The following is a 14,295-nucleotide window of genomic DNA, read 5'->3' on the forward strand; positions in this document are numbered from 1 at the left end:
GTTTCCCTTAGTATTTACTTCATTAAAAACATTAAAGAGGGCTCTAGTAGTTTTCTTCCCTAATGTAATTTTTTCCCAGACAGACTCTTATCCATTCCATCGCTTCTTATTTCTTTACATTCTACCTCATCATTGATCTACAATGCTACTCCACCACCTTTACTTCTGTCTTTCCTGACTAGCACATACACTTCAATACCCGTAGTCCAGTCATGACTACTATTCCACCATGTTTCTGTTATCCCGAAAATATCTGGTTTCACTTCCTGCACCAATAGCTCTAGTTCCTCCATTTTGTTATCTAGGCTCCTCGCATTGGTGTACAAACATCTTAATTTTTGCTGTTTGGCCTTGCTCACATTCTTTACCCGATTAGGTATGGTCATTCTACAGCCAGTATAACCTATTAGACTGGTATCCACACTGCCCTTCCTCCTTATATACATTCTCCTACCCACGGCTGTATCCTTTCTTACTTCGTTTTCTTCCCTCTCAATGCTAAAATCCCGTGTGGAGATTACCTGGACATCTCCCAACCATCTCCCTCAAATTCCTAGTTTAAAGCTCTCTTAATCAGTTGTGCCAGCCTCCATCCTAGAAGTCTATTTCCTTTCCCTACTCAGATGAAGTCCATCCCGAGAGAACTGTCCTCTGTCCATGAATGCCTCCCAGTGGCCATACATCCCAAAGCCCTCCTTATAGGCCCCCTGCCTAAGCCATCTGTTGATAGTCATAATCTTGTCACACCTTTGTTGCCCTTCTCTAGGAACAGGCAGAATCCCACTAAAGATCACCTGAGCCTCGATTTCCTTAAGTGTCTTCCCCAGCCTAGCATAGTCTCCCTTCATACGTTCCAGTGAGAATCTAGCCATATCATTTGTTCATCTCATTCTGCCTCCACTTGCACACCTGTAAAATAGGGATAATTATTCCTTTTTGTCCACTTAGACCGGAAGGTCATTGTGGCAGGGACCAGCTGGGCAGTGCACAGCCCACAGGAGTCCTGAACTCGGTCAGGGTCTGTGCAGCACCTGGCATGATGGCCCCCTATCAAGGGGCCGGGGGGGGGGGGGAAGTTTGTGCAACACCTGGCAAAACAGGGCCCCTGATCTCAGTCATGGTCTGTGCAAGGCCCAGCACAAAGGGCCCCAATCTTGGTCCTGATCTGTGGTGCTCCTGAAATTATGCTTCCCCTGCTGCCCCATCAGAGTCACGGAGCGGGGTCTGTGCAGCACCCAGCACAAGGATTGAAATGTATTGTGATCTCTGTTAGAGGAAAAAAGAAGCAGGTTGACCCAGAGGCACTGTTCCCTCTAAGCTGTGTGGGAACAGATCCTAAACCCCAAGCACACGGCAAAACACCACACGCACAAAAATTTGCACAGAAGAAATTTTTTGCGCACACAGCCTGTCAAAAATTAGAAGGAACATTGCGAGAGGTGGATTTGAGTACAGGCTTCTTTATTGCGGTACTTGTTCCCCTGGACCCAATTGTCCAGTAAACACCAAATTGATTACAACACTCTTTTTGTTTAGATTAGTATGTTCATGCCTACATTTGTTACAACACCCCAAAACCCCTTTATTAATAAACAGAAACACCCACTATTAGTAAAGCCATCTCTGTCTATTACTCATAGCATTGCACATTACTTTTACCTTGAAGATACATTTCTTGGCAACAATTTGTTGCCATAAATCTTCCTCATTAGCAGTTCTCAGGGGAGGGAGGAAGGGGCCATGAACAGTTCTCAGGGGAGAAGAGGTCCTAAGCCAGGGCTGGTTTATGTAGCTGGGAAAGGGAGGGAGGGGAAGTTAACATTCCTTTTACCTTCTTTTACACAAAGGGCATTTCTCTTGCAGCTGCATCCTTATCAATCTTTATGAGCAACAGAGAAGGAAAGAATCTGGCAACTTATATTTTAGACAAAGAAATACTGAAGAATTTGCAACTTATGTATTAGACAGAATAATCTGTAACTTATGTATTTAGACCCAAAAATATTGCCTACATCTGCCTTTGTCCCCTAATACCATGTCAGCACATTAGCAACTTATTGTTATACTTAACCCTAAGAGATCCCAACAATCTTGTTTGAAAGCCTGTCTCACAAGCTCTGTCAAACCTGGAGAGAGCTGCTCTTAGAAAGGAGGTCAGAACCGAAGCGGTGGCGAACGAGATTAAAGGCCTGGTATATTAAAGCAATACCCAGACTGGCGGTGAATACATAGTGGGCTTCTGGAGACGTGAGACTTCACTGTGTGAAGGAATAGGCTTCTCCAGGCCTTGGATATGTGTGAGAGATGAGAGAGAGCAGCTATCCCAGTCTTGGGGTTAGTAATGCTTCATTGGCACACATCCAAGCCCCCAGGATGTTCACTGTAAGTGCTGGTGGGTGTAATCAGACCCAGGATAAGATGGCTGATAGTTTGAGCTTGTACATCTTTCCTGTAGCTAACACAGCCTTGAGCGCGTGTGTGTGTGCAAAGCCACTGTACCTCTGGGAAGCCATTCCTACTCCAAGATGAATAGATGCATCAGTGCAAAACAATATCACGCTGTATCTTGTTTTCCCACACATGGGTCCTTTGCAACCCATTTCTGGCTGGTGTGGACTCATTAATTAGATCCTCCAGAAGGAGGTTAACTACCGTCAAATATTTTATGCATAATACAGCCAAACTAGGAATAGAACCCAGAAGTCTTGACTCCCAGCCCCCCTCTCCCCCAACTCCCCTCCTGGAACTGGAACCCACAAGTCCTAACTCCCAGCCCTCCTGCTCCCCTGGTCTAATCCCTTAGACCACACTTCTCCCAGAGCTAGGAAAAGAACCCAGGAGTCTTGACTCCTACTTCTCTGCCTTCATACCACCTATCCTTAGATATAGTGTAAGGTCTTTCCCCCATAACTGCGACACAATGTCTTATAGCAAGCCCCATGGATATGCAGCCATTTCTGGAGTGCAGCTGGACATGGATGGGAAGAAAAGTTACAGCCAAAGATGCCATGGGAAACCCTTTCACTAAATGAAAGGGCACGGATGTCAAGGTGGGTCTGTTTTCCATGCCAAGCAAACATGGGCTTTCATTTTGAAGGTTTTATCTTGGAAAGCAGTGACTGTAAAGGATATAGGGGGTGGGGGGGTCATAGTGGACAAGCAGCTCGATATGAGCTGCCAGTGCAATACAGTGGCCCAAAGGGCTGTCTCATGGTGTGTTACTCACCAACGGACTGGTGCCTCCCCCAGGTCGCTCTGGGGCTGAGCTCAAGGTAGACAGTCTGCACACTGCCACTCGATCTCTGCCGTCTGCCTGCAGCCCCTCTCGCTGCCTCAGGAACTGCAGCGTCCTCTTTATGGCTCAACCCTCTGGCCGTGGCACTGTCCATGTCCCCCTTCTGGGAGAGGTTTAGCTCCTCAGTAGTCCAGCCACTTCCCCAGAGGTGACTGCAGAAAAAACTGTCCTCCTACTTCCACAATGGGGAGACCCAGGCCTGTCCACTATTCCAGATCTGAGCCCAGGGACCCTCTGATCCACAGTCACTGTGTTTGTTTGCATTTCCCTGGATCACTTCCCCGGGGCTACAGCAACTGCCTCAGTCTCAGCAGCTCATCTGGAGCTCCTTCCCCTCTCCCTGGGGTCCTGCCTGCACTGCTCTGTCCAAGGTGCTACAACATTGCAGCCTACTCCAGATACAATGCTGCCTACTCCATATACAAAGCTGCCTACTCCAGCTCCAGGCAGCTACTCACCCTGCTCTCCTCTGTCCATCCTGCAACTCTTCTTATATGAGTCTGCTCGGCCCTGATTGGCCACTCCTCACAGCCCCTCTCCTATTGTCTGCTTTTCGCTCAGCCGCCCTAGGGCTTTATTTACCCCTTACTGGCCAGTGTGAGGTGGATGCCCCACCACAGGCTGATCCAGTCCTGGGATGCTGTAACAGGGTGCACTCTGAGCACACCTGAACACTAGCTCTCAGATTGTCTCCAGGCAGGGAGCCCTGGGACACTGCTCTATCCCAGAGCAGCGATAATGTCTTCATCCTCTTGGGGCTTCCTGGCTACAGCTCTCCAGTTGGGCCACTAAAGTTCAGTTCTCCTTCTGGGGTGCCTCAATGTTCAGGCCATTTCCCCCCAGTGGCTAGCAGGGTGGGGGACCCAGGCCTGCCCACTACTCCAGCTCCCAGCCCAGGGACCCTGTAGATCACAGCTGTCTGCTGTGTCCCTTTAACTATGTCACACAGTTTCTCTAATTCCCCGAGTCACTTCCCTGCAGCGTCTGCACCTTTACCTCAGGGCCCTGTCCTAATGGAGTCCCAGTAACCAGCTCAAGGTGCCTTCTTGCTCTCCCTAGGTTCTGGCAGTGCTGCCCTGTTCAGGGTTCTGCAACTCCATCAGCCCTCCAGACTCACCCCCTACAGCTCCAGCAAGGAACTGAATTCCCTCTGGCCCTGCAGTTCATCTTATAATAGACCCCTGGGCCCTGATTGGCTGTGTCTCACACAGTCACTCTAGGCAGCTTGGAGGACCCTCTCCATTGCCCTGTTTTGGGACAGGGTGTGGCAGGGCCACAAGGCCTCCAGCAGGGTGCTTCAGAGGGTCTGGTATATCCAGTCACAAATGCATAAAGAGGGGAGTAGTGAGCAGGAGGAGGGAGGTTATTTGACCTCTGTATAGGACACTGGTGAGACTGGTACTGGAATAGTGCGTCCAGTTCTGGGGTCCACATTTTAGGAAAGATGTTGGTTAAATTGGAGAGTGTGCAGAAAAGAGCCACTGAGAAGGGTGGAAAAAAGCCCTGACAGCAAGAGACTTAAGGAACTTGATCTGTTTAGTTTAATCACAAAGAAGATTAAGCAGTGAGTTGATCATGTATGTAAGCACCTTCCCACAGAGAAAATCCCAGGTCCTAAAGGGCTCTTTAACCTTGTGGAGAAAGGCAGACTAAGAACCAAAGGCTGGAAGTGAAAGCCAGACACATTCCAATACAGGACACATTTTTTTCAAAGGGAGGGTGATTAACAATTGGAACAACCTGCCAAGGACAGGGGTGGATTCTCCATCAGATCCAGACTGGCTGCCTTTCTGGAAAATGCTTTAGTCAAACAAATCAATGAGGGGCTCAAAGATACAGCTGTCCTGAACTCTGCTGATCACAGGCAGAGAAAGCAAAGCTACATGGCTGCTGGTCTGGTTTAACGCTCAACCCCCAGATGTTTTTAAATCACCTGGCACTTGCCAGAGTCAGGCCCCGCCCTGCACCAGTGCCCACTCCGTGAGTAACACTTTCAACCATCTCCGGCTGGCTCGGAGATGTTGCCCCAGCCTGGCCAACCATGACCTGGCCTCAGTTATTCAGCCCTGGTCATTGCTCAGCTCGACCACAGCACTGCAGTGACCTGGATGTGATGTCTTCAGCCCTTAGGAAACTCCAGCTGACGTGGGCAGCTGCGGCGTATCTCCTCAGCAGTGCCGGCTACTGTTAACATATCAGCCCTGTCCTCTGTGCTTTGCCCTGGCTTCCCATACAATGGTGAATCAAGGTCAAGGTCTGGGTCCTGCAGGCTCCATGACTTGCACCTAAGGTACCAAGAAGACCGCCTGTAATTCCAGGATGGAGACCCCCACTCTGCTCCTCTGGCCCAGTGGCACTCCTTACACTAAGGGTAAAGCTCATCTGTGCGAGGCGACACATCTTTCGGGGAGGGGGGTGTTGTAGAATGAGCTCCCTGAGGAGCTAAGACCCATCCCAAACCTCACCGCCTTCTACTCCAAGTGCAAGGTGCCTCTCCTTGCCCTGCCTTCTCTAATACAAATAGAGAGCAACAGCTATATTAAAACACCCTACCAAAACAAGACATTCCACTGCTCGTGGTTCTCCCCCTGGGAGAGGAGGGAAGAAGAAACCCTATAGGACATCTGTGGAGTCATGCTGCTCAGTGGCCCACTGGAAGGTGCCCAGATACCACTGTGATGAATCCACACAGAACAGAATGAGAGCAGCCCCAGTGCTGCTCTAACTACACACTCCACTTCCCATGCCTCACTCCCCACAGCTTCTCTCCACCCTGTGACAGCCAGAGCGGCTATGTGGGTTTTGCTAGAAGGCGTTGGTGTAGAGCTCAGCAAGGGGAAAAGATGCCATCAGAGCTCGTTGAAAATTCACCCCCCGCATCCCCCAGGAAAGTTTAAATGATGACAAAAACAAAGTATTGTTTGTTTTGTCAAAAATGTCAGTGGAAAATTTGAGAGAAAGAAGGTGGGTGAGGTAATCTCTTTTATTGGACCAACCTCTGTTGGTGAAAGAGACAATCTTCCAGCTTACACAGAGCTGAAAGCATGGCTCTTTCACCAACAGAAGTTGGTCCAATAAAAGAGATTACCTTACCCACCTTGTCTCTTTAATATTTTCGGACCAACATGGCTACAACACCACTGCGAACAATGGAAAAAAAATGTCAAAAAAAACCCCAAATTTTCTATGAAACCCACCAAAACACATAAAATGTTCTGCCAAAAACCATAACATTAAACCTCCCAAATAGTTTTTGGCAGAAAAATACATATTTTGGCAAAAAAAAATTTAAAAAGTAAAATTTTTCAGCCAAGAGCTGCCTTAAACTGTAAAATTTCCTGAAATATACTGAAAATCACTTTTGTGGGTTGGGAAAAACACAATTTTTTCCCCATCAGAAAAAAAATCAAAGCAAGTTTTCTGGGGGAAAATCAAAACGAAAACAAAACCTTGAACAAATTTCAGCTAAAAGCCACTGAAAACTGGAGAGAAAAAAATTTGTGAAAATCCACAAAAATTTAGTTTTTATTCTAAAATAACAATAATAAAAAAATCACCCACTGATTCCTGCCTCAGGCCCATAACAAAATTTGTGAAAATCCACAAAAATTTAGTTTTTATTCTAAAATAACAATAATAAAAAAATCACCCACTGATTCCTGCCTCAGGCCCATAACCTGCAATGGAGCAAGTGTGTGCATTTTAAACAGAGACTCTGGATCTTGATTTACAGACACCAAGCAATAGTGAATCCACCCCATCCCTAGGTCAAATGTTCCAATGGTTAACTGTTAAAAATTTGGGACTGAATTTCTCTCACTTCTGCCCCCAGCCAGCAGATCTCCTGCCTTTGTCTGCTACATTACAGAGCTCTCTGCTCTGAGAGCCGCTCCTCCATGTAAGGTTTCAGAGTAGCAGCCGTGTTAGTCTGTATTCGCAAAAAGAAAAGGAGTACTTGTGGCACCTTAGAGACTAACCAATTTATTTGAGCATAAGCTTTCGTGAGCTACAGCTCACTTCATCGTATGTAGCTCACGAAAGCTTATGCTCAAATAAATTGGTTAGTCTCTAAGGTTCCACTTGTACTCCTTTTCTTTTCCCCCCATGTAAGTACAGTGCTATAGTCCACAACCTCTTCCCAGTTCTCTTTGTGAGGCTAAATAGTTCTAAGTCTTTCAGTGGGATGCCACTCCCAGCCTAGAGGTGATGTAATACTTTATACAAAAAAAGAGTCCTTTTGCTGGTATAGCTTATACCATTTCCCTGAGCAAAATAAGCTATAGACTTTTATGCCAGTATAAAAATGTCACAAAAATATCCCCCACTTCATCCAGCATCATTATACCAGGAGAAATTTGTAGTGCAACCTGGCCGACAATGAAAAGTGATATTGACATAACCATGCCCGACTGACAGAGATGCCGACCAAATCCCCAGTGCAGATGCTACTATGCCAATGGAAGAGGGCTTCCATCAACGTTGCTAATTTCCTTTGGGGACGCAGTGTTCCCGTACTGGCAGGAAAACCGCCTTCTGTTGGCATAGGCTGTGTCTACACACCAGGGCTAGGCCGACATGGTTTCTGCAGTGTAGATACAGACATGGAGATACTGAGGGTCTGTCCCCCATCTGTATTTATTCAGAGGGATGTAAAGCCAATACAGAGTCTGAGATGTGCTAAGATGGACAGGAAACAACAGGTTGCTTATGACATGAAAACAATGCTCCAGTCTTTACTACAGCACCCTGCTGCTCCTCTCTAGAGAGCATCTGGGATGTCTGTGCAGCCAGGACTGGGTTAGCAGCCAGCTGGTTTAGAAGCATTTTAAAGGCAGTTTTTAGTGGTCTCCCTCTTTCACAGTCTTTGCTGGTTGATTAACCTATATGGCCCCCATTGCACCCTAGGGGGAACTCCCAGGTTGGAGCTGGGGAATGGGGGTGGCTGGCCGCCAGGACTCCTGGGTTCTGTTCCAAGCTTCAGTGCATGGGAGGGAGGTCCAGTGGGCTGGCGCAGGGGGCCTGGGAGTCTGGAAGAGAAGCCAGGAGTCCTGATTCTGCCAGACAACACACTGCCGTTCCACGACTGGAGGATAAATATGCACCCAAAAATACATGGCTCTCAACAATCAAAAGTCTCTCCAGCATGTCTCCTTCCAGTAAAACCATGCTCAGGCCTGGGCCATTCGCCAGCAGTCTCTGCCCAGGCCCCCTTACGGGATAACAAACCATCTGACACAAAACTCCTGCTCTTGTTGGTTGTAGGATTTTCACACCCAAGGTCCTGCCAGCCGGGGAAATTCACCCCCTTCCCTACGGGGAGCAGAACCACCCACCCTTCAGCCGCGCCAGCGGCTAAGTGAAAGCCCGCTAGGCTCCCGCTACAGCCCCCAGACTTTCCGCCCTTGCAAGGGGCGAGGCAATGACCCATAATCCCCCTCTTTGCTTCCCCATTTACATTCCTTTCCGGACCCAGACAAGGGGCGAGCTCCAGGGTAGGAGCGTGTAAACCCGGCTCGCCGAACCCTGGGCGGCCGAGCCGAACCAGCCGCCGGGCGGGTTTCCCGAGCGCCTGAAGCGCCGCGATCCGGCTGCCGGGCTTTACCCCGAGCTTTTGCCGCCGCCGCCGCCGCCTGAAAACTACAGATTCGGGGGGGACGGGGGGGGTCGAGGATCCGGGAGCGCCCCAGGCCGGGAATGGCCCCGATGGACGGCCCCTGACGAGCCGGGGGACCAGTCTCCCGACTAGGTACGTACAGAGCGAAGGCCGCTTGCCCGGGGATTTCCCCCCCGGAGCTGGGGCGGTGCGCGAGGCCTGCCGATCTGCGGTCCTGTCCTCACCCCCACACAGCCCTGCCCGGCAGCTTATGCCAGATTTAGCCACCCTCCCCTCCCCGCGCCCGCTGCGGGTTCGCCCCCCCCCGGGGGGCATCGTGCTACGGGGTGTGTGTGTGTGAGTGTGTGTTGGGGGGTGGGGGGGTGGGCGGCGTTGACATGAAGCCTGTCTGCGGGGCATCTTTCCCCCACACTTCGGATTCCTAATAGCTGGAAGGGACACGAAGCCAACCTCTAGCTACTGGGGTCAGGAGCAAAATCTTACCCCTCCCCCTATATGGCAAGTCATCCCGCAGCTGCAGGGGTCCCGGTACTTTCCTGTGAAGCGGCGGGTGCTGGTGGCTGTTCCATTCAGCCCATGGCTTTTATCTAGCAGGGCGGCTCCTATTATTAAAAACCATCTACAGGTGAGGAATGCCGAGCCTGGTTTCCCCCTTACATGGCAGTTGCCCCAAGGAGACAATGTTTGGGCTGTGCCCACTGTAGGAGAAAGGGGACATTACAATAAAATGTCACTAACAGCAGCACAAGTTTTCTATTAGGACACCCAGCTGAAATCAGGGCCCCATTGTGCAGGATACTGGCCCCCTCTTTCCTCCCTGGCTGAGATCAGGGCCCCTCTTGTGTCAAGCACTACACAGACCCCCAGCTGAGAATGGGGCCCCATGGTTCTGCACCAGACCCCGCTCGACCGAGATCAGAGACATCTGTTGTGCCAGGAGCTGCATGAAATAAGACAATCCCTGCCCCTAAAAGCGTACGATCCATCATCTTTTGGACAAGCTGAATTTTTAAGCAACCTAAATTTGGGGGCAGTTTTGAGCTGGGTGGCTCCCTTCAAATTAGGCATTTAACTAGCTGAGACAGTCTCCCCAGAAATCTCTCCCATATTTATTAAAATTACATTTAGGTGGTTATGGCTGAGTGAACTGAATATGGTTCTGGGAGCCAAGACTCCAGGGCTCTAGTCCCAGCTCTGGGAGGGGAATGGAACCTAGTGAGATGGGGGGCAGGAGCTGGGAGTCAGGACACTTGGGTTCTATCCCCAGCGTTATTAAGTTTCCCTTGGATTCTGTCTCCCTGTCTTACCAATGGCTGATCAGGGTTTTCTGGGGGGGTTGGGTGGGAGGGTCTCCTGTTTCTCCTCTAGATATTCCAGCCCCCAGTGCCTGGCACATCCCTTCACCTCCCACTCCAGGGCCATCATGGAGCTGAACGGGAAGAAGAAACTTCATGCTCTTTCCTTGGCAGAGAAGATCCAGGTGCTGGAGATGCTGGACGAATCCAAGATGTCCCAGTCAGAGGTGGCCCGTCGCTTCCAAGTCTCCCAGCCCCAGATCTCCCGCATCTGCAAGAACAAGGAGAAGCTGTTGGCTGACTGGTGCAGCGGGACAGCCAACCGGGAGCGGAAGCGCAAGCGGGAGTCCAAATACAGCAGCATCGATGAGGCCCTGCTGTGCTGGTTCCACATCGCCCGCACCAAGATGTGGGATGTCACGGGGCCCATGCTGCTCCAGAAAGCCAAGGAGCTTGCGGACATCATGGGCCAGGAGTTTGTGCCTAGCATCGGCTGGCTGGTGCGGTGGAAGCGCCGTAACAACGTCTGCTTTGGCCAGCGACACCCGGCACGAGCTGTCCACGCCCCGGAGCCCCTGTGCACCAAGGGGCCGGCGCCGGCTTCCCTCAGCCTGCCCCAGCTGCTGAAGGATTTTGCCCCGGAGAACGTTTTTGGCTGCGGGGAAGTGGTGCTCCTGTATAAGGCCATGCCTGGCAGGGAGCGGGAGGGCAGGGAGTGGCTGTGCGTGGCGCTATGCGTGAACGGGAGCGGCACGGAGAAGCGGAAGCCCGTGGTGGTCGGCAGGCGGCTGGCTCCGCGCTGTTTCTTTGGGGTCAACACGGAAACTTTGCCGGTGCTTTACCGCAGCAGCACCGACGGGCAGCTGACAGCAGAGCTCTTCTCCGAGTGGCTGACAGACTTTGACCGGGAGATGGGCCGGCAGCACCGCAGTGTGGCGTTGGTGCTGGACTCCGAGCGGCGCTGCCCCGAGCCGGAGCCTGCCAACATCCGCCTGGTCTTCATGCCCCCGCGGCCTCGCCACAGCGACGGCCCCTCGCCATGCCCGCTCCACCCTGACATCGTCCGGGATTTCAAATCCCGCTACAAGCGCAGGCTTCTGGGCAAAGTGTCCTCCATCGGCAACGAGACCGACAGCTCCCCCGCCTCCATCGCCGCCTCCATCACCGTGCTGGACGCCCTTCACATGGTGGCGGCCGCTTGGGACAAAGTCCAGCCCTCCCTGGTGGAACGGTGCTTTGGGGAGGCTGGCTGCTCCACGGGGAAGGGGTCCCTGGGACCCTCCAGCCATGACCCCCCCAGGGGGATGAGCCCGGAAGAATTCCGGCGCTTCGTTGACATGGAGACAGAGCTGGCCTGTGCCCCAGCCCTGCCCCCAGCCAGGGCCTACAAGGAGGAGGAAGAGGAGGAGCGGGAGGGGGAGGACCTTTTTGGCAGCCTGCCCACCAAGGCCGATGCCCTGAAGGCCCTGGGGACCCTGCGGCGCTGGTTCGAGTGCAACGGCTCGGCCGAGGGGGTCTTCCGGCAGTTCTACAGCTGCGAGGAGGAGGTGGAGCGGCTGTGCTGCCAGTGAGCGCCCAACTCCCCACACTGCCTCCGGCGGCCTCCCAACACTGGAGCATGGAGGGGCTGGTGACCCTGTACCGCACCGACTCAGTGCTTGGAGAGGGGGATTCCAGCCCAATCGTGCAGTGCCCGAGCGCTAGGGGGCTGGAGTCATCCCCCACTGGGGGGCACGAGGGACTGGATTCATGTCCACATTCTCTGCCATGGCCTCTGAGAGCTGGTTCTGGGGGAGAGGAATTGGAGACCGGCCCTTTTCTTTCTTCTGGGCGCACCTTTATGGGCATATAAAGATCTGAAAGAGCCCACATTACTAGTTATTGCTGTTACCACCACCCTCAGCAGGATCCTCAGCCAAATATTTTCCACTGGCAATTCTGGGGTGCCCCCATTTCAAGGGTGTCCTGCTAGTCACCACCCCAAAAGGGGCCAGGCCTCTTTAGAACTCAGGCTTGAGTCAGGTTTGTGTCGTCTTAATGAAATCACAATTACCGCAACACTCCCCCACTCCCGACTCAGGCTTGGAAACTTTTGCCCACAGAACTGCACTTCTGCATGAAATAAATCCAAGGAAGAAAGAAAGGGGGAAGTTGAATTTTGACAGTTTTTCTCCCAATTGTTTGAGCTCTAGGCATTCAACAAAAACAAAGCCAACCCCCCGAAAGCAATAGCAAAACCAGCCCGATTGGGGAGAACAGCCCCTGGATTAAATGGATTTCCTTTCTAGGCACCTTATTATCCTTCAGCTTCCCAGGGATCCAAGGAAAGGGAGGAAGAGAAGTGATGTTCTAATATGAGGTACTACACCACCCCAGAGCCAGCAGCCTCTGATCTTTGGATGGGAAGATTTAACTTCCACGGCTGCAGAGGTGAACAGAAGTGGGGGTCAGGAGGTAGGGCACTGGTCTGGAAGTCAGGACTCCTGGGTCCTATTCCTAGCTCTGGGAGGGGAGTGGTGTCTAGTGGTCAGAGCAGAGGAGGCTGGGACTCAGGATTCCCTGGGTTCTATCCCCAGCTCTGAGTGGGGCGTGGTGTCTACACTGCAATGTAAGCCCAGAGTTTGAACTCAGGCCTAAGCCCCCTGCCATCTACACACAAATGCACTAACCCAGGGCCAGAGGACCCCACAGGAGTAGAGGGTCCAAGCCTGAGTTAAGCTGGGACCCAGGGTTCAAGCCCTGTTGCTTTGCAGGGTAGAGGCCCATTGGACTCAAGCCCTGGGAGTCTGCCAACGGTCTCCCACAATTCCATGGGTCAACTTTCTTTGTCCTCTGGACAGGCAAGGTTTCCCACCCTGCACCACGACCAAAGGGCTAGAGCAGCCACATTTTGGGAGGGTGCAAAGAAGTGTGGGACACAGTAGTTGGACTCGGGCCTGCATCATGCAGCAGCCCTAGGGTGGGACCCAGGGTTCAACAATTCCTAATCTGGGGTTACAAAGGAGTGTAGACACTCAAGCCCTAGGTTAGCAAACCCAGGATCTATGACCTACAGTTCCACTAACCCTGGATTGACATTTCAGTGTAGACAGGCCCTGGGAGTCCTGACTTCTTCTGGGCTCTATTCCCGGCTCTGCCCCTGACCTGGAGCAAGTCCCAAATCCTCTGTGCCTCAGTTTCCTCTCCCACCCTTCGTCTATTTAGATTCAGCTCTTTGGAGGCAGGAACCATCTCTCACCAAGTGTAGAGGGCCCAGCATAATGGGGGTTTTAAGTGCTACCGTAATGCTCCTAATAAACGAGAAAATACCTTTAAAAAGCAAGATAACCAAACCAGACTTACAGGCCATAAAGAGGAGCAGATGCCTCATTTTATTAATTCCCCCTCCCCCACCTTCTTTTCAAGTCACCTTTAAAGAAACACACACTGTAAAATGGTACAATATTTCCTATGGAAATGGTACTGCCACAGGGAGCTGGACCCACAGACAGAATGCCGCACAGACAATGGCCGATGGTCCTATTTTTCCAATGGAAACTTAACTCACTGTCGGGAGAGTTAAACATGCCCAGTTTGTTCTGCTGCAGAAAGATGACAGCCCCAGGATTGGGGAGGTGTTTTTGCTTTGTCCTCGGTTACCTGGAAATACCAGGATAGCTTTATGGGAAAGCAGTGGGAGTCAGGACTCCTGGGTTCTATCCCCAGGTCTGGGCAGGGAGCTGAATCTACTGAGTTAGAACAGGGTGGGCTAGGTGTCAGGACTCCTGGGTTCTGTTTCTGGCCCTGTCACTGACTGGAGCAGTTCAATTTGCCATTCTGTGCCTCTTTTTCCTCTCCTTCCCTCCGTCTATTCAGGCTCTCAGCTCTTGCAGGGACTGTGTCACCCTGCGTCTGTGCAGCACCTGGCCCAAGGGGGCGGGGGAGGCTCCCCAGTCTTAGACAGAAATGCCAGGCACTCTCAGACCATAAATAATTTACTCACATACCTGAGTAGTTTGCAAGATCAGGGTCCTTCTACAGGAAGAACAACAAAACCTTGTTAATAGACTGCAAGGGCCATGGAATATCATCTCATGTGCCCTCCTGCGCTG

At 51.6% G+C, this 14,295-nt stretch overlaps 2 protein-coding genes across 3 annotated transcripts in view; one reads left to right on the forward strand and one right to left on the reverse strand.

Moving 5' to 3' along the window:
- FRMD8 (FERM domain containing 8) overlaps window positions 1–3,704 on the reverse strand; it is a 51,512-nt gene extending 47,808 nt beyond the window's left edge. Inside the window, exon 1 of the mRNA XM_075130438.1 lies at window positions 3,227–3,704. The gene's annotated coding sequence lies outside the window, so the exon portion shown is untranslated. The remainder of the gene's footprint in view (window positions 1–3,226) is intronic.
- A 4,844-nt stretch (window positions 3,705–8,548) lies between these two features.
- On the forward strand, window positions 8,549–12,492 carry TIGD3 (tigger transposable element derived 3). Of its 2 annotated transcripts, none has more exons than XM_048858416.2 (2): window positions 8,549–9,041; window positions 10,326–12,492. In XM_048858416.2, exon 2 carries the CDS (start codon window positions 10,333–10,335, stop codon window positions 11,773–11,775), a length of 1,443 nt encoding a protein of 480 aa, XP_048714373.2. In that variant the 5' UTR covers window positions 8,549–9,041; window positions 10,326–10,332; the 3' UTR covers window positions 11,776–12,492. The 2 variants fall into 2 exon arrangements, with proteins under 2 accessions (XP_048714373.2, XP_048714371.2); XM_048858414.2 differs by having other exon boundaries at window positions 8,556–9,041; window positions 10,278–12,492.
- Window positions 12,493–14,295: the final 1,803 nt, after the last annotated feature.

The sequence above is a fragment of the Caretta caretta genome, chromosome 7 (assembly GCF_965140235.1).
Source record: "Caretta caretta isolate rCarCar2 chromosome 7, rCarCar1.hap1, whole genome shotgun sequence".
In the NCBI taxonomy this organism is placed as follows: Eukaryota; Metazoa; Chordata; order Testudines; family Cheloniidae; genus Caretta; species Caretta caretta.